Raw genomic sequence first — 20,218 nt, forward strand, 5'->3', positions numbered from 1 at the left:
GTCTAAAAAAAGATTTATAAACCCAGTGCATTCACCCAGGGCCAGTTTCTCATCACTTTTGGGTTTATTATAGCTTTTTCCTCCAGGTAATGGGTGAGTTATGTTGACTATATAGTGCATAATGCCCCCACTGTTGTCAAATACAAGGATATTATGAGTCACTGAGGAGTTCCACAAACAAATAAAAGCACAAGGCTGAAGGCAAAATGCTTTTATACAGGTCATGGAATACCTTGTTGACTTATACCCCCTGTTGTAAAATTTAAGGATATTACATTATTATAATGCAATAAGTTTGTGAGTCATGTGACAAATGATATGGCTAATCACAGATTATAACTGATATTAATAAACACCGTTTAAGGATATAATTTACAGGCTATTCTAATTGCTCCAAATAAAATATTATGCCCCAGTGACATTTAACGCTGTTTAAAACTCTGATGTGAATCACCCCTATGACCTAAACCAGTCACACACAGGATCTGGATTTAACATAGACTTTAAAGGCTACATTGGTACACTGGTGGGTGCAAAATAAGCATAACACCATCCAATTACCCAATAAAGGGAGGCCGAGAACCAACTTAAACATTGTTGGAAAGTGCCTAAAGGTGGCCATACACGGGCAGACTTACGCTGCCAATTCAGATCCTTCAGAACGATTCAGCAGCTCTTTGCCTGTGTATGGGGCCCTTAAAATCACCTCCCTGACCAATATCTGGCCAAAAATTGGCCAGGTGTCCAACGGGCAGGTTTGATTTTCCTTTCAGATTAGGGACCACATCAGGTCATTGATGCAGTCTTGCTCCAACTTCGTATCCAGTCTATTGTAATGCGATCTAGGGCCAAACAATCAGATTAGCAAAATATCACACACCCAAGGTGGGCATATTGAGGAAAAAGTTCACTTGATTGGCTGCTGACCTTGCCAAACGATCGAATCTTATGTATGGCCACCTAAGCTTCCCAAATGGTGGGACTGGGCTCCGTGGTATCATTTAGGGTGAGATTGTGGCAGCATGACAATATGGTCTTCTGAACACACCCGAGTTGAAGCTTAAAGGTCTTCACAGCATAGATCAGGGATCCCCAAGCTTTTTTACCTGTGAGCCACATTAAAATGTAAAAAGACTTGGGGAGCAACACAAGCACCATAAAAGTTAATGGAGGTGCCAAATAAGGGCTAAGATTGCCTATTTGGAAGCCCCTGTATGGACTGGAAGCTTACAGGAGGGTCTGTTTGGCAGTACATCTGTTTTTTTGCAACCAAAACTTGCCCCCAAGCCAATAATTCAAAAATAAGCACCTGTTTGAAGGCCACTGGGAGCAACATCCAAGGGGATGGAGAGCAACATGTTGCTCACAAGCCACTGGTTGGGGATCACTGGCCTAGATAGTCCAGCAGAGATTCATGAACAAAGCAAACCACTTCCTTCCATGCCATCTCACAATAAGGAACTGCCATACATACATAGGCTGGAAGAACAGAATACTCAGTAATCTTATCTTCCAATATACATGAACCCTGTGACACCAAGTATCATCATGCTGGCTCTGACCCCGGGCAACATGCAAGGTGGGCCAGTGGGTGCCAAGTTCTGCCACTGCAGATACAACACTTTGGTGAACTGCACTTTACTAACATCACTAATAAACAAGAATAACCAAAGAGCCACACTGATCGGCAGGAAAAAAATTAAATAACCCCCTTCCTATTAAACTTATATTTCATGCACCGAAAGGAGTGCCACTATTTTGGGCCATAGTTCAGCCACAGGCATCTCCAAGCAGCAGTGAAGTCAATTTATACGTGGCTGATCATACTCTTGCGAGTCAAAGAAGAGTTGATCCAGAATCCTTGCTGCGAGTATGAGGAAATGGATTCCTCCATGCTGGTATAAGGAGTGACAATATATACAATAACACATCGCTTGCAGGTAAAAAAGGTAAACACTTCTTTATTTACTGAGCCATATCCCATTAAATGATAGTTTATTGGGACATCAGTTCTCCCAAATCCAGAACATCATAAGAATCCACTTCTTATACCCCAAGATGATGGCCGACAAGCAATGAAGCCCAAGATTTCCACTGGTAGTCAGCACAGCTAGCTTCTCGTTCTAATTATATTGCTATGCTCTGAGACGAGAATAGAATTAATGAGATGTTTCTGAAAATGCAAATGTATTGCAGTGGTGGCGAGACGGAGCTTCCGGTGCAGTCTGGTAGCACTCTCAATCTCAACTCTGAATCCATGCATGCACCTCCAACCTGCTGCATACCTGATCTTGCAGAACTACAAATCCCTGGGGCACTATACAAAAACACTTACTAAATTGGTGGTATATTCCCCTGTATAGGTCATAACAACATCTGTTTGCCCTGTAAATGGCAGAAGTGTGCCCTGTTATCTGCATATCAGTAGACACTACACCACTGACTGCCCTGTAAAATATACAACGTGAGCCCAATGAATATACCTGGATATACCTGAACATACGTTATGCCTGTTTTGATTAGGAAATATCTATGGTGATCGTTTGTGATTTCCGCCACTAAACTATCCCAAAAAACTTCAAAGGAGCTGATAAAAACAAAATTACCGGTCCACTGAGAAGCCCCTGATAATGAGCTGCTCAAAGGCTGCTGCTTAAGGTCCCCATACACTGGCAGATCCACTCACTTGGCGATGTCGCCAAGTGAGCAGATCTTCTCCCGATATCCCCCACCTACGGGTGGGCAATATCAGGAGAATCCAGGGTAATTCTGGCCCTGGGGCTAAACGATCGATCGAATTATAATGACGGGCATACCGGGGACCGCATCAATGAGCCGATGCGGTCCCCGATCGGACTAGATTTTCTAACCTGTCCGATCGAGATCTAGCCGATTTCAGGCCAGATAGGCCAGCAGGCCTGTCGGAAGTGCCCATACACGGGCCGTGTATGAGGGAGAGGGTAGGGCAAGGGCACACAGTGTCTTTTCTTACATTAAATAATAACAGACAAGGGGGGTTAGACTTTATACCGCTATTGTCTGGAACACATTAAAAGTAAAAAGTCAACCTTGAGTATAAAATGAAAATACAAATTTTTATCAATGCCAGTAAGTCTAAGGACCAAAGCAAAGAAAATGCACAATCCAAAAGCAAATGCACACACTGAGGTTGGGGAATGTAGGTTTGCTCCCTGGCCCTTCCCAAAGCTGAACCGTGGCTGGGGAACAAGATAAATAGCTTTTTAATTCTTTCTTATGTTGTAAATAAGCGATAGCACACACATTTGCTACACACACACACACACACACACACATCCCTACCACTATACATCTGAAATGCAGAATAGCTTGTCCTTTCGTTTGTTCTGCCTAAACATCTTCCTAATGCCTTCAGGCAATTTACTGTAATGCATCTGATTTGCTTCTGTTTTCCCACACTGGTACTTAAAGCTGAATACATTATTAAGCTCGGCATATATCTTGTAAAAAGGCATAATAATAAAATATAAATCTGTTGCAGAGAGAAAGACGATTAAAGAACCAAATGCATCTGTTTTGTGGATCAGTAAAGAGATGCACAGATACATAAACGTAACAGCCAAAACCCATTAAGGAGCCAGAGAAGTAATGGTAATAAATAGTCACTAAGGCATTTGAGCACCTCTATAATAAGGTGAAAACCAAAGGCTGCCTTATTACCCCCTACCCATCGGCTGTGGCTTATGCACCATGGGGGGGGCTCTACAGACAACTGAAGAGGTTGTTATGCAATAGTTTATATTATTGAAGGACCTACTCTATGTAACATTTCAGTTGGTTCTTTATTTTATCTCACCAGCCTGTGGCTCAAAATCCTGTCTGGTTGTTTGGGGGTCACTGACCCCAGCAACTTAATTAGAGAAAAAACTTAGAGATAGGCTGCAATTTTTATGTCTTTTTAAATAAGTGTATTTTTACCTTTTCAGACCCTCTACTATTGATCTTCTATTTGATTTCAAAACTGCTCCCTGGTTGCAACAATTATTAGGGATGTAACCAAACTCACTTTGTCGGGTTTGGCCAAATCTCAAACCAAATCCGAACACTAAGTTGCATACACAAATTAGGATAAGGCAGGGGAAAAAATGTTGTAATTTAAGGGTTCAGATTTGGTTCAGCCAGGCATTTTGATTAATCTGAATCCAAATGGATTACAAGGACATGTCAACCCCAAAAAATAATTTTTGCCTATTAAAAGAAAACATAATTCCAAGCAACTTTCCAATATGAATTGTTTAGAAAATCTTTAGCGCTTTATTTAAAACTGTAATTGCCATTGAAACCAATGTTGCAAAGGACAGTCTCCTCCAACAAGACAGGTCTGTCAGGCTGCTGCCTTGTGTTACATTGTTTCAAATGCCAGAGCCCCCAGGGCAGAGAAAAGAAAAGGACAGACACACACTACTTCCAATAACATTTATATAACAAATATACAAATAAGTAAAAAAAACATTGCAAATTTGTAATGAATGTATATTGCTTAGAATTAGGTTTTCATTTATTAGGCGAAAAAAAAAAATATATTTTGGGTTGACTTGTCCTTTAAGCGCTCCCCTAGAATATAACAACTAAATACCAGTATAATTGCTAGCTATAGAACAAAAATTCTGCTGTCCACACCATACTAAAAGTTACATTTAAAATTTTAACAGCCCATGTTAAAGAGGTTTTGATCAGATTTTGTGGGTCAGATTTTATCTGATCTTGTCATGCAAACAGCACAAGATTCTGTAGGATCCTATAAAATCTGATTTCCACATCTGACAATGTATTTCAACAACAGAAAAACCTCAGACCACATCAGACTTTTTCTCGCTGGATGAAGACGCAGCGTTCAGTCCTGAAGATGACTTGAGCCTAAGCCAAAATGTTGAATTAAACACCTTTTTTTTTTTTTTTTTTTGCTTCATACAAGTCCTGTGAGTGTGGTTTGTTTGTGCTTACTAAATATGTTGTTATGTTAACCATGCACCCAGGCAGTACCTGGAGTTCTCTGTGTGCACCATTCCTGGACCTTTAATATATATTATAATATAAATATTACATACATACATATATATCTATCTATCTATCTATCTATCCAAAAATGAAAGGTACCGCACTCACAGGACTTAAGAAAAACAAAATTTTATTTTACTTACAGAATTGTATCTACAATATATATATATCCTAAAAAGACCAGCAACACCGAGTTATGTTCCAAAAACAATCAATTGTGTATTAAAAACGCCTTGAGAAAGGTCCCGATGGGGACCGAAACGTAACGTTGGCTGTTCATGCGTTTTTAATACACAATTGATTGTTTTTGGAACATAACTCGGTGTTGCTGGTCTTTTTTGGATATTTAAATCATTTACCTTGCACCCGAGCTAAGAGCTGAAGCAAAGTGCCACCCTGGGTTCGCTATATTATATATACATTATATATATATATATATATACACACACACATATATAATATATGGGATCCCTTATCCGGAAACCCGTTATCCAGAAAGCTCCGAATTAAGGAAAGGCCATCTCCTATAGACTCCATTATAAGCAAATCATTCTAATTTTTACAAATGATTCCCTATTGCCCTATTGTTTTTATTAAATGGTTAAATGATTCCCTTTTCTCTGTAATAATAAAACAGTACCTGTACTTGATCCCAACTAAGATATAATTACCCCTTATTGGAGGCAGAACAGCCCTATTGGGTTTAATTCATGTTTAATTGATTTTTTAGTAGACTTAAGGTATGGATATCCAAATTACGGAAAGACCACTTATCCAGAATAGCCTTGGTCCCAAGCATTCTGGATAACGGGTCCAATACCTGTATATATATTTTTCTAGATCTATCTCTATCTATTTATCTCTCTATCTGGTAGAACAAGCTGGGTGTCAAGAATGCCTCTAAGCCATTAGCCTTTATGTACAGTGCCTGGTCCTTGAGTGGTGATGATCTCTTTGTGGCTATGAAGTCCCTAATAACAGCCCAGAGAAGAGTAAATAAAGAGTTTTTACAGAGACAGCAAGGAAGCATGGGGTGATTTTTACAATGTATGAAGTGAGCCTGCATGGAGAGACAGGCTTGTCGTTTGTACAATGTCATTAAGTGCATTACAGGGGAAGACTGCTTGTTTGTTTTCATTTACCGACTCCAGACAGTTGGTGCTAAAACTACTCATAAAAGCCTGTAAGTCCTGCGCTTGCTGCTTTTGGCATTCTGACAGCGGCAGACAAAGGCACACACACATACGTTACAATCACCTCATTCTGCTGACAGACATACAGCTCTTCACTTCCATCTCACAAATCTCTTTTCCATGCTCTTACCTCCTGTGCCAATCGCTGGTTCCACCCGCTCTGCCCATGACAACTTTTTTTGGATCCATATCAGCTATTCCGGCACATAGCCACAAGGTGAAGGGGTGCCAGCAGGGCACAGTAAAGCCATCCCATGCACAAAGGCACTAATAGCAGTGTGCTTATAATAAGCATTATACCCTCTACCAGTACTTTTGTTTCTCTCTCTGATCACCATTGTATTAAACCGAGTACTAAGACTTAAGCAGTGCCCAAAAGCACCAATGGGATTCAAGGGGGGAGGCACTGCATGATTTAGCCAGCAGACCCTATCTGTCAGAAGCAAGTGCCACCCAGAGACAGCACACTTGACAAAGTTTACCACCCGACCCCGCATAAAATACCAGCTGGGAGAGGGTGAAAAGCTCTATTCCAAGGCATTATGTGTTTTGAGTTAACAAGGAAGACAGGAGCACTTGCTGTCTGCGGCTCAGTTTGCAAGCAGGCAACCACAATGACATGTGTATTGCCTCCCTGGAGGGCTATTAACTGACATTCATGGAGATGAACTACTTGTACTTGCTGCTGCCATACTGGTATCCACTCCGACACTGCCTCTTCAGCTGGAGAAGGAAATACTAGATACAATCATCTGATACAGACAACCATTATCATCATTATATATTTATAAAGGACCAACATATTCAGCAGCACTGTACAATAAATGGATTTATACACGGAACATACAGAATCACATAGAAAGCATCAAATAATTGATACAAGAGGCAAGGAGGGCCCTGCCCAAAAGAGCTTACAATCTAAAAGTGCTACTATAAGCAGTTTTCATTTAACTAGTTTCTCTAAAATGTGTGCCCTATTAGATAAACACCTATCCAGGAATGGGACTTCTCATCTAGGATGCTTGGGACCTGGGGTTTTCTAAATAAGAAGTCCGTAATTTGGATACTCATAAATAAACCCAACAGGATTGTTTTGTCTCCGATAATGATTAATTATATTTTGGGATCAAGCACATGGTAGTTTATTACAAAAAGAAAATCCCTTTTGAAAGTGTGAATTATTTGATTAAAATAGAGTCTATGGGAGATGGCCTTACCACAATTCAGAGCTTTCTGGGTAATGAGTTTCCAGATAAAGGATCCTATACCTGTACTAGCATGGTTGTACCACACATTCTTGTTTTGTATGTAAATCTATTCATTATTTACACTACTTTTTTTAAAACTAGTAATTAGAATTTTTGTGAAGTTATGCATTAAACTCAACGTGAACTGAGGGGGCACTGGCACTGTTCAGCCAGATGAAATACAGCAGCTGAAAAAGAGCTGTTTGTCTTTGATTTTCATGTGTGCAGTTCCTTTCTTTTCATTAAAAAAATGACAATAATACTCAGCATAAAATCAGTGGAAGGGTAACAGAACAAGGCAGGCAGGCTATTAAGAGACGGACGATCTGGCCACAAAAAATGGCATACAGGTAAGCCTGGCCAACCTCAGTGTACTTTAGCATGCCTTTGTGCCCCCACTTCAACTACTTTTTGGGGAGATAACGTTGTCAAAATTTAAGCCCCCACCCCTCCCCTTTGGGCCAGCAATCCAACCCACACATCACTACACTAAATATATTTTGCTGAGCACCTACAAACTATTTTTGTGCAATAAACATCTTATTTACATGCTAGAGGTTTCATTCTATAGTTATGTAGAGAGCCCTGATTGAAATTTTATTCCTGTTTATCTTCAGAGGTTAATCTGTTAGCTATTCTGTAACCTATGCCTTTTTTGCCCTATTCATCTTAATTGGTTGCCCCGCATTGCTATGCAGAAGCCTATTTATACAAACTATAAAAGTGTTTCTGTAGAAAACTTTTTTTTACAATTGCAGGGTAACAAATCATGCATCCAAAGCCTTGAGTTTTTAGTGTTACTGTTCCTTTAAGGGGTTTATACTTAAGCAATATCAGCTACTGACTCTTTCTTTCTTTAGCTTCTCTTGACTAAGGGTGAAGACACACAGAGCTACTAGTAGCAGCTACTTGTTGTGGCTACTAAAATAAACAATGCGGATCTTTTAGGGCTCTGGCACACAGGGGAGATTAGTCGCCCGTGACAAAACTCCCTGTTCGTGGGCGACTAATCTCCCCGAGTTGCCATGACCCGCCATCGAACATGTAAGTCGCCGGCGGGATGGCACACGCGGCGGCGCGATTTCCCTTTTTCGCGCAAATCGCCGAAAAAGACTCGCGAGTCTTTTTCGGCGATTTCCGGAAATCGCCCCGCCGCGTGTGCCATCCCGCCGGCGACTTACATGTTCATGGCAGGGGTAGGCAACTCGGGGAGATTAGTCGCCCGCGAACAGGGAGTTTTATCGCGGGCGACTAATCTCCCCCGTGTGCCAGAGCCCTTACTGATAACTGTCTCTGTGTGTGTCATAGCAGAGGCAATGCTCAGTATTGTCTATGGCATTTAGTGGCCGTGAAAAAGAAGCTGCTACTAGTACCACAAGGTGGCCATATTGGGGAAAGATCCACATTCCATTGAGAAACACAAACACACAATCATAACTTACAACTGGGCTTTTTGGTTGTCTAACAAAAGTATAAAGAATAAACACAGATGCAGGGAAAACCTATGACAAAACTAAAGTATTCCGATGCATCCAAACAGGACCATGAAGCGAATGAAGGAGTTCATGTTTAGCCAAAGTTGTTATTAGCACTGCATCAGAAGCAAGAACGGATCTGTTTATTCATAAACTTCCAAATTAGGCTTTCAGGGTTCGAAATAGTAAAACATCAGTTGTATAAACTAGAAAAACAAAATGACTTTTGAATTAATACTTTGCTTTATAAATAAAGAACTTTTTACTGAACAAAAAAGGCCAATGAAATAAGTGACGCACCATGTTAAAACCATAAAAATATGAGCAAAACTTAAAACTGCATTATTTAAAGTTACTTGCTGTTGTAAATAATAAGGCCATGGATTGCATGGAATCCTCAATTCAGTGCACCCCTAAAAGCGATAACATGCCAATATTTATATAATATATTTAGGCTCAGTGCACACAATACAGCATCTCCCCAAGGCAAAACAATGAAAATGCTGCTCATCTTGGAAATGTCAAATGTGATAACAAAAGCCACAAATCAGAGTTGGGCCCGGGTCAGTTCTGGCAAAGGACCATCAATTCAGATTAGAGCTGAAGGTTTCCCTATAAGAGGATGAAATAGTCAAGTATATACATATATTATATATATAATAACAATATTCTGTATGAAAGCATTAATTGTGTACACTAAATAAGGCAGAAAATGTTGATGAACCGTCAATTTTCGTTCAAATGATGAATCTGAAATATGAAACAAGCAATGGGAGCCTGGAAACAGGCAGACTGATCAATAACAAAACAACTACATTCATTTTGCTGGTCTAAGACCTTCTATTATATAAAGCGTATAAAAAACCCAGGAAGTGACTTAAATGGCAAAGAATGCAACATTCAAACAGAGTAGCCTGAATAATGGTGGGATACTGAACTGATGGCTGGCAGGCCATATAATCATATATTGTCTAATTTGGCTAAATAGCATTGATCAGAATGTTGATAGACTTAACAAGCAGATTTGGACCTCCCAGAACCTCATACACGAATCAAGAAAAAGCACTGACAGATCAGATTATCTGTCTAGACAAAGGGATTGAAGGACAGTCTGGCTATACTGTGGGCAGGGGGTTCACAGAAGCAGCAATGGTTGGCAGAACCAATTACAATGCCCGAGAACATTAGGGTCACTAAGTCCAAGTCTGGAGTGTTTTGACAGAGCGTAGCAAGCCAAAAGGCCCTTAACCTACACATGTTCCATAAGGATCAGGAATAAACATTTTGAAATGAAAGGTTACCGCAATGCTGAAAGTTATTTATCAACCAGTTTTATTGGCAGAAAGCAGAGGAGAACCAACTCAATCATTATAATCTTAGCATACAGGAAATTATATATTATAGTTGACTAATAATCTTCCTGATAAAGTACAGGACATTATTAAGGTTATGTATTAAGGTATGCGGCAGTGAGTGTTTCTGAGGGATAATCTTTTAGGGCAACCAAAGAGCTTTTTGCCAACTGCGTGCCAAGCTGAAAATCACGCAGTCAACATAATAACATATGTACCATTGCCCGTAAAGCCTTTTAAAAAAAATCATGTAAAAAAAAAAAAGCAGATGATGTAAATTATTTAACTTTCTAGCATGTCATTTGCCACTACCCCTTTAAAGTCTTTCCTGAAAGCAGAAGCTTTTACTTCCCCCCCCCCCCCCAATATTGTCCTTTCGGAAAGATAAATGCAAAAATGAGGCAAAGGTCCAAAAGCAGTCATTTTTTAAAAAGTTCTAAAAAGATTTTTTAATTCCCCACTAATATATGGGGGCAATACAATCAGATTCTGACTTGGTCTGGAGGGGGCCAAAGTCAGCAGTTTTTATGAGCCCCTGTATGGCCAGGTTGGCATATCAGGGAAGAATCAAGCGACCTTGCCAAATGTGCGGATCTTTTAAAGGAACAGTAACATCAAAAAATTAAAGTGTTTTAAAGTAATTCAAATATAATGTGCTGTTGCTCTGCAAAAAAACTGGTGTTTTTGCTACAGAAAAGCTACTATATAAATAAGCTGCTGTGTAGCCACGGGGGCAGCCATTCAAGCTGGAAAAAATGAGAAAAGGCACAGGTTACATAGCAGATAACTAGTAGATAAGCCCCATATAATGGGGGTTTATCTGTTATCTGCTAAGTAACCTGTGCCTTTTCTCCTTTGAATGGCTGCCCCCATGGCTACACAGCAGCTTACTTATATAAACTATAGTAGTCTTTCTGAGGCAAACACACCAGTTGTGCCAGTGCAGGGCAACAGTACATTATATTGGGTATTACTTTTATACACTTTAATTTTTTGGTGTTACTGTTCCTTTAATGTCTAGCCACCTTTAGGCTTGTTTGAAAAGGAAGGCCAAGTAAAACCAAAAAAAAGTTTTATTATACAAGGATACTAAATCACTTGAAAAATCAGGAATACTTTCAACAAAGGATAATTACTGGGCATAATCCAATTAACCCAGCCCTTGTAGTTTGGCTTTTTGTATGTTTCACGTGACTCAAAAAGGCACAAGCAAGCATCAATTCTCTGAGCCACGCAGGTCCAACCAAAAGCCATAACGAATGGGGCATGATATCAGGCATTGTGTTGCTTGCTGGTAACCAAATACCTTAAATCAGCTTTTGTGCCATTGTCCTTATAGGACAAACCTTCAGCCAAATATTGTTTACTCGAGAAGTTTTTTTTAAATCATATATCTATATCTATATCCACACACCGTATTTTTTTTTTTCTACAGAATAGTTTAGTCTCAGCTACAGGATATTCGCACTCCCTATAAATAAACAGGTTACATGACACGTCGGAATAATAGAGGAGGAGCAGAAAATGGTTTATTTTTCCATGCTGAGCTTTGAACTGGCATTATTTTACCATAACTAATATGCTCGAGTTATATTTCTCTCTCAGGAAACACACCTATTTATGCACAGTCAGTGCTACACGGCAAGGCTTTAATCATACACAACCCAAGTGAGCAGACTGGAGGCACCAATATGCATGCATTGTTCTAAATATCAGTGTTTATCTCAGCTGCCAAACAACATCTGGCCCCACCTTCAGGGCACCTTATATCCCTTCGTATTTTATTAGGATCAATCCTGCCTCGGCAATCGGAAGGAAACAGATCCAGCTTGCTCAACTCCTGTGGGACAAGCCTGAACTATTGAACCGTAGGGCAGCCCTGCCAAAACCCTGCTATTTTTAGAGTCACTGACTACAAAATTAAAAAGATTCCCTGTTGTTTGTTACGAGACTGTCGCCCAATTTAGCGCGTTATACAGAACGGAGGAATTTGCGCCCTTCACACTATAATGTTAAATGCTGCACACAAGCTCAGATGCATTTATGGGAAGCCAAGTACAGGGAGGGGGGTCATACACAGGCTTTTATGATATTTTACCAAGCGATAGTTGTAACAACACCATAAAAAGGCTGTGCCATTATCCTTCCATTACTAAGCATTGCTTTACTGCTATTTTTTATTACCAGCTATAAAGTTACATGTGCTGCATACTGTACAAAGAGGGAAATGAAAAAACATTAAGATAAAAACTAAAATTAAACAGTACAGGTATGGGACCGGTTATTCAGAATGCTTGGGACCTGGGGTTTTCTAGGTAAAGCATCTTTCCATAATTTAGATCTTTATACTTTTTACTAAAAAAGAAAGAGACTTATTGGTCTTCATTTTTTATTTGTAATAGTTTTTTAATTATTTGCCTCTCTTTTGACTCTTTTCAGCTTTCAAATGCCCCCGGCAGCAAAAAAAACTACTGCCTCTGTGAGGCTACAATGTTATTGTTACTTTTTATTTATTATTTTACAGGTATAGGATCCCTTATCTGGAAACCCGTCAACCAGAAAGTTCAGAATTATGGAAAGGCCATCTCCCATAGACTCCATTATAAGAAAATAATTTAAATTTTATTAAATAATTCACTTTTTCTCTGTAATAATAAAACAGTACCTGTACTTGATCCCAACTAAGATATAATTACCCCTTATTGGGGGCAGAACAGTCCTATTGGGTTTATTCGATATTTAAAATGATTTTAAGCAGGAGATACAAATTAGAGAAAGATCCCTTATCTGGAAAACCCCAGGACCAAGCATTCTGGATAAAAGGTCCTATACCTGTACTTATCTTTCTAATTAGGTCCTCCTCTATTCATATTCCTGACTCTCTTTCAAACCACTGCCTAGTTGCTAGGTTAAATTGGATCCTAGCAACCAGACAGCTGCTCTTCAGTTTAGAATTTCAGGCACTGACCAAAAAGCGAAATAGTTAAAAAAACGCAAATAAAAAAACTAATGACCAATTGCAAGTTATCTCAGAATAGCACCCTCTACATCATAATAAAAGTTAATTGAGGTGAACAACCCCTTTAAATAACCCCAATAGCATAATTTTGCCTCAAATAAAAATTAATGATCTCTTAGTTAGGATTAAGCACAAGGTACTGTTTTAATAATATAGAGGGAAAGGAAATCATGTTTAAAATTAGAAATATAGGTTTAAAATGGAGTCTATGGGAGATAGCCTTCACATAATTTGGAACTTTCTGGATAATGGATTTCCAGATAAGGGGTCCTATAACTTTTCCAAAATGGTTTGGACTGGATGGTTTCCCTTCCTACATTACAGGAGCAGTACCACATACAGCCGATCAGTGTTTGTGTGTGTTTTTGGCACGGCTCAGACCAAACAATGTTCTATGGCACACACAAAGGTGGAGCAAAGTTGTATAATGAAAAGTGCAAGACATTACATTACCAGCTATATCTTTCAGATTCTACTGTCTCCGGTCAAAACAGTTCCAAGAACATGAGAAATTTAGCTGGACATATTCGGAAAGATCTGTTCCTTTGCCAACCATTTGGCTATCCTCCTGGCAGGCAAAATCAAAGCAACTGAAATATTTATACTGTGGGCCAACAATCAAATCACAAGGAGAATAGCAGCATACAGCAGCATAGCACCTACACAGACTAATAGGGTCTTTTGTCAAAGATTTTTCCACCACGTTCAATAAATATATGTGCTTAAGCAGCCAAGTCCAGATATCAACCTGAAAAATTAGACACTTTTTCGGCTATACCAGCGATACTAAACCTCAGGGTCAGAACCCAGAATTGGGCCCACGTGATTCCCTCACACATACACATTTCCTTCTACAAATGCCTATACAGTTATTGGAACGGTTATCCAGAAAGCTCTGAATTACGGACAGACCGTTTCCAATAGTCTATTTAATCAAATAATTCAAAATTTTAAAAAATGATTTCCTTTTTCTCGTTATGACATTACCTAGTACAGGTATGGGACCTGTTATCCAGAATGCTTGGGACCTGGGGTTTTCCGGATAAGGGATCTTTCTGTAATTTGGATCTCCGTGACTTAAGTCTGCTAAAAATTATTTAAGTACAGTATTGAATAAACCCAGTAGGCTTGTTTTACCAACAATAAGGGTTAATTATATATTAGTTGGGATCAAGTACAGGTACTGTTTTATTATTACAGAGAAAAGGGAATCATTTAACCATTAAATAAACCCAATAGGGCTGTTCTGCCCCAATAAGGGGTAATTATATCTTAGTTGGGATCAAGTACAGGTACTGTTTTATTATTGCAGAGAAAAGCGAATCATTTAACCATTAAATAAACCCAATAGGGCTGTTCTGCCCCCAATAAGGGGTAATTATATCTTAGTTGGGATCAAGTACAGGTACTGTTTTATTATTACAGAGAAAAGGGAATCATTTAACCATTAAATAAACCCAATAGGGCTGTTCTGCCCCAATAAGGGGTAATTATATCTTAGTTGGGATCAAGTACAGGGACTGTTTTATTATTACAGAGAAAAGGGAATCATTTAACCATTAAATAAACCCAATAGGGCTGTTCTGCCCCAATAAGGGGTAATTATATCTTAGTTGGGATCAAGTACAGGGACTGTTTTATTATTACAGAGAAAAAGAAAATTATTTTTAAAAATTAGAATTATTTGCTTATAATGGAGTCTATGGGAGATGACCTTTCTGTAATTCAAAATTTCTGGATAACGGGTTCCGGATAAGGGATCCCATACCTGTACTTGAGCCTAAAATATAATTAATCCTTTAACGGGTGGTTCACCTTTATGTTAATTTATAGTATGTAATAGAATGGCCAATTCTAAGCAACTTCAATTGGTCATCATTATTTCTTATAGTTTTTAAATTATTTGCCTTCTTCTAACCATTTCCAACTTTCAAATAGGGGTCACTGACCCCAGATGCCAAAAAAACTATTACTCTGTGAGGCTACAATTTTATTGTTATTGTTACTTTTTATACTTGGGTCCTCTCCTATAGGAAATCTGAACCGTAGCAAACATATAACTACCAATACTGCAAACTGGAGAACTGCTAAACAAAGTGAACTAGTAAAAAAGAAAATTGTTAAAAACCACAAATAAAAAATGAAGACCAATTGCAAATTGTTTCAGACTATTGCTCTCTACATGATTCTAAAAGTTAACACAAAGATGAACAACCCCTTTAACATAGCAAAAACATCCTATTGGGTTTAAAGTTTAAATCATTTTTTAGCAGACAAGGTATGGAGATCCAAAATACAGAAAGATCCCTTATCCGGAAAACCCCAGGTCCCGAGCATTTTGATAACAGCTCCCAAACCCGTAATATTAAAAAGGCCATACATTTTATTCTTAATCTTGGGTACCATGATGGGGCCGCTATAGTATGGGTTCCCCTACCTGTGCAAAATGTAGCTGTAGTTGAGACACAGCACATTCCAAGGTGCAAAAAAAACCATACAGCATCAATGTGCACTGATCCCAGGGCCTGGTATGAGCAACTGTAAATAGGATACGTGTGCTCAGTGACTGCAAAATAAACTTGGCACCTGTGCCAGCTAGCCAGGACGCTGCAAATGTGTGATTAAGCAAGTTTAACACAGATACAGACTTTCACTTTCCCAATGTAACTACTGGCACCGTGGTAAGAAAGCTTTCATTGCATGTCACTGAATTCTTGGAACTTCCCGCACTACTGAAAGCATCAGTAGGAGTATACACTTACTACACTGTTGCAAAGATTTGCCAGGAATTCTAGTTCAGCTAAAAGGTATCACCTTGTGTAAACACCTGGACTGATTCAAATGTCTCAGAAAAGCTATGCCAGTAAGTCTGACTAGTCGGGTCTACACGCTTGCAATTTCCACATGACTTCATAGAGATGAATAGGATTCTGATTTCGGTATGATGCATAAAAGTTGAAGTGCTGCAACCTCTTCCCAGATACTTGTTGTTGGATCATAAACATAAAAACACACAAACTCCCTACAGAGCATGAATACAATTCCTAGTGGGATCCAATAGGCAGATAACTGTGTGTATGAACCCATGTGATTCCCATATTATGCACTAGCCAACAAGGAAGTGATAAACTGATACACCAAGTTGGAAACAATGTTAACATATAAACACATATATGGCTGTAACTTTAGACTGATGTTTAGAATTAACAAATAATGTGTTGGATGAACTAGGTCTTTGGCTAAAAGTTAAAGTATACATTGTAGCGTTTTCCCAAAAAAATGTAACTTAATTTTATAATAAGGAATGGCAAGCATCCGTATCAGCCAAAGGCTAGGAGCTGCTGCAGTGCACAAGTCACAACATTTCCATTACTTTACAAAGTTAAGCAGAATTCTGCATCCCCCTCAGCTGTGTGTTGTAGTTCAATAATCACAGGATGTTGGTAGGTCCAGCATCCTTCAACTAAACATCTCTTCCAACTTAGTTAAGTACTTTACTATTTCAACAGAGGAAATATTATTATACTCATACGATATGCACCCACCCAACACAACATACACATATTTTATAGGTACATTTACCCCCATATACATATATGTTATATACCCCACAACACACATGTATTATATGCATCCTCCCCATACGATAGAGATATATAAAACAAACCAAAAATGGTTTACGGTGTTCCCCAAAGAAGAGTACAGCAGAGCTCCAATATATATATATTATAATATATATCCCCAACCTTTCTTATTCGTGAGCCACAGTCAAGTGTAAAAAGACTTGGGGAGCAACACAAGCACCATAAAAGTTCATGGAGGTGCCAAATAAGGGCTGTGATTGGCTATTAGGCAGCCTCTATGCACACTATCAGCTTACAGGGGGCTTTATTTGGTAGGAAATCTTGTTTTTATTCAACCAAAACTTGCCCCCAAGTCAGGAATTCAATAATAACTACCTGGTTTGGGGGCACTGAGAGCAACATCCAAGGGGTTGGGGAGCAACATGTTGCCCTGAGTCACTGGTTGGGGATCACTGATCTAGATTGTAAGCTCTATAGGGCAGGGACCTCCACCCTTTTGTCTGCTTGACTCTTAACTTTCTGCAACTGTACCTTGTATTTATTGTTATATTTTGTATGTATTATTTTAATAACCCCCTGTTCGTATTAATCTATTCTACTGTACAGCGCTTGCGTACATACATAGCACTTTATAATAAAGATATACATACATACCCACCCCACGTTCAATACATCTTATATCAGGGGTGGGCAAACTTTTTGGCTCACGGGCCACATTTACTCACCCCCGGGATGGACCGGGCCAGGGCGGGCAGGGCCAGGCCAGCGTTATGCCCCCTTCGGCTCTTTAATTCCGGCCCGCCAATGACACCAAGTCTCGCGTGATGAGACTTGGCGTCGTCGGCGAGCCGGATTAAAAAGGCCAAGGGGCCGGATGTGGCCCGCGGGCCGTAGTTTGCCCACCCCTGTCTTATATGCACCACACACATACAGAATACCCTCACAACATACACTACGTGAACCCCACAAAACACACATTATATACACACTACACACATATACTACACCCACATAATACATATAACACCCTCACATTATACTCACATTATATATATACACACACACAACACAGATATACTACACACACATTATATACATATAACACCCTCACAAATACACACATTATATACACACTACATGCATAGATACTACACCCACACATATAACACCCTCACAACATACACACACTACACACATATATACTAAACCCACAACACACATTATATACATATAACACCCTCACATCATACACCCATTATATACACACTACACACAGATACTACACCCACACAACACACATATAACACCCTCACAACATACACACATTATATACACACATTATATACACATATATATTACACCCACACAACACACATATAACACCCTCACAACATACACACATTATACACACAACACACATATAACACCCTCACAACATACACACATTATACACACACAACACACATATAACACCCTCACAACATACACACACACAACACACATATAACACCCTCACAACATACACACATTATATACACACACACACACACCACACACATATAACACCCTCACAACATACACACATTATATACTAAACAAAAAGCAATGACAAGCCACACACAGGAGGCAGAAAACAACTGTGTCAAAACTCTGACAACATATGTTAATACAGAGCAAGGTGTCCAACCTGTAGCCTTCCAGCTGCACTTTAATAACTACCCCCAAAGCTGCCCCACAGCCTGTGCATGTGAAAGTGCCACAATGGCCGGAGGGCCACACTCACACGCCCGGATCGGGTGACAGGGAGCGCCTGGCAGGGTGCTTGGGCCTGCAAGTGAGGGAGGATCCCCGGCCTGTAGTAACTGTTCATGCCGCCGCACTCTTTGCAGCCGCTCCCCGCACTATCCGCTTGTTTGGAGAGAAAAGGCCTCAGTCCTAGGACTTTCCTTCGGGCCCGCTCCCACCCTTACCTGGGTTTGATCCCGGCGGCGCTCCGTTCGTAGGCCCAGGCGGCGGGGGAAGCCGAAGCCAGCGGGTCGGTAAAGGTGGGGGTCGGGTAGTTTCTGTCCATCCTCCCGGATACTAGGGGCCTGCAATTTCCTCGCTTTCTCGCCTCCTGCCAGCCCCTCACATCGTCCCCGGGAGGAGGAGGCGGCGGCGGTGACGCGGAGGGAGGGACGGACGGCGGGGTGGGGGTTACCTCAGACTTTCACACTCCGTGGGATCATGGAAGTGCATGCTGAGCCTCAAGCTGCTCCCCCATGTTGCTTTATTTCCCAGGATGCATCGCTCATGGCGGCGCCTCCTCCCCTCTCCCCCTTCTGCTGGGAGCTGAGGCCCAACACACAGCGGGCTGAGCTAGGCCTGAAATGCAGCAGCGGTCCCTCTGGGGGCAACAACATCTGGCCTCACGTCATCTGCTCTCTAAGCACCCACTATAATACGGCTACATTAAGCTCCTGTGTGTGTGTAGATATATATCTATATACAGATATATCTTTATATAACATGTAGAACTATATCTGTGGAGATATAACAAAAGCAAAAATAAACTAAGCTCTCATGGGACCTCTATAACATTGGTTAATGTTTTGGAAAAAGTTGTATGAAAATGAAACAAGTTTTTGTAGAGACTCATAGGGTTAATATGCCCTATGGCTTTAAACCAGGGCGCCTTAAACTTTTTAAACAGGGGGCCAGTTCATGGTCCCTCAGACTGGACTATATATAGTCCTTAAACTTTGACCCCTGCCCCCACTGTATCCTCACCCCCTGGCTACTGCCTGTCTGCCTGTCACTGTGTCATACGGGGAAACTCTAATAACGATGGACGCAACACGCTGGGGCTGAGGACCACCCTGAGGCAGACAGGTTATAGCATGGGGCGGTTAAATGACATTGGGGGTCGTATCCAGCCCGTGGGCCTTAAGCTGGCCATACACGTGGTGATCTGACGATCGGTCGCACGAAACATCGTCAGATCCGCCACACACCATTCAGGGCTGAATCGGCAGGTAAGGAGGTAGAAACAATAGGATTTCTACCTCCTGCCGATTCAGCGCTGAAGGGAGATTTTGGTCAGGCGCCTTCTATGGCGCCCGATCAAAATTTTCAAACTGGTCCGATCGGCGAGTCGGCCGATATGAGCAGCTTCCTGCGATATCGGTCGACTCACCGACATACCATACACGCACCGATGAGGTTTCGTACGATATTATCGGTGCGTGTATGGCCACCTTTAGTTTGAGGACCCCTGCTTTAAGCCCTACACTACCTCTTTTCCTGGACGCAACATGCTGGGGCCGAGGATC

General features: G+C 40.4%; 1 protein-coding gene across 1 annotated transcript in view; it reads right to left on the reverse strand.

The window, feature by feature from the left end:
• Positions 1–19,229, reverse strand: part of qser1 (glutamine and serine rich 1) — a 44,797-nt gene extending 25,568 nt beyond the window's left edge. Inside the window, exon 1 of the mRNA XM_004913451.4 lies at positions 18,878–19,229. Coding sequence (XP_004913508.3) covers positions 18,878–18,978 — 101 coding nt within the window. The 5' untranslated portion in view covers positions 18,979–19,229. The remainder of the gene's footprint in view (positions 1–18,877) is intronic.
• Positions 19,230–20,218: the final 989 nt, after the last annotated feature.

The sequence above is a fragment of the Xenopus tropicalis genome, chromosome 4 (genome assembly GCF_000004195.4).
Source record: "Xenopus tropicalis strain Nigerian chromosome 4, UCB_Xtro_10.0, whole genome shotgun sequence".
NCBI lineage: Eukaryota > Metazoa > Chordata > Amphibia > Anura > Pipidae > Xenopus > Xenopus tropicalis.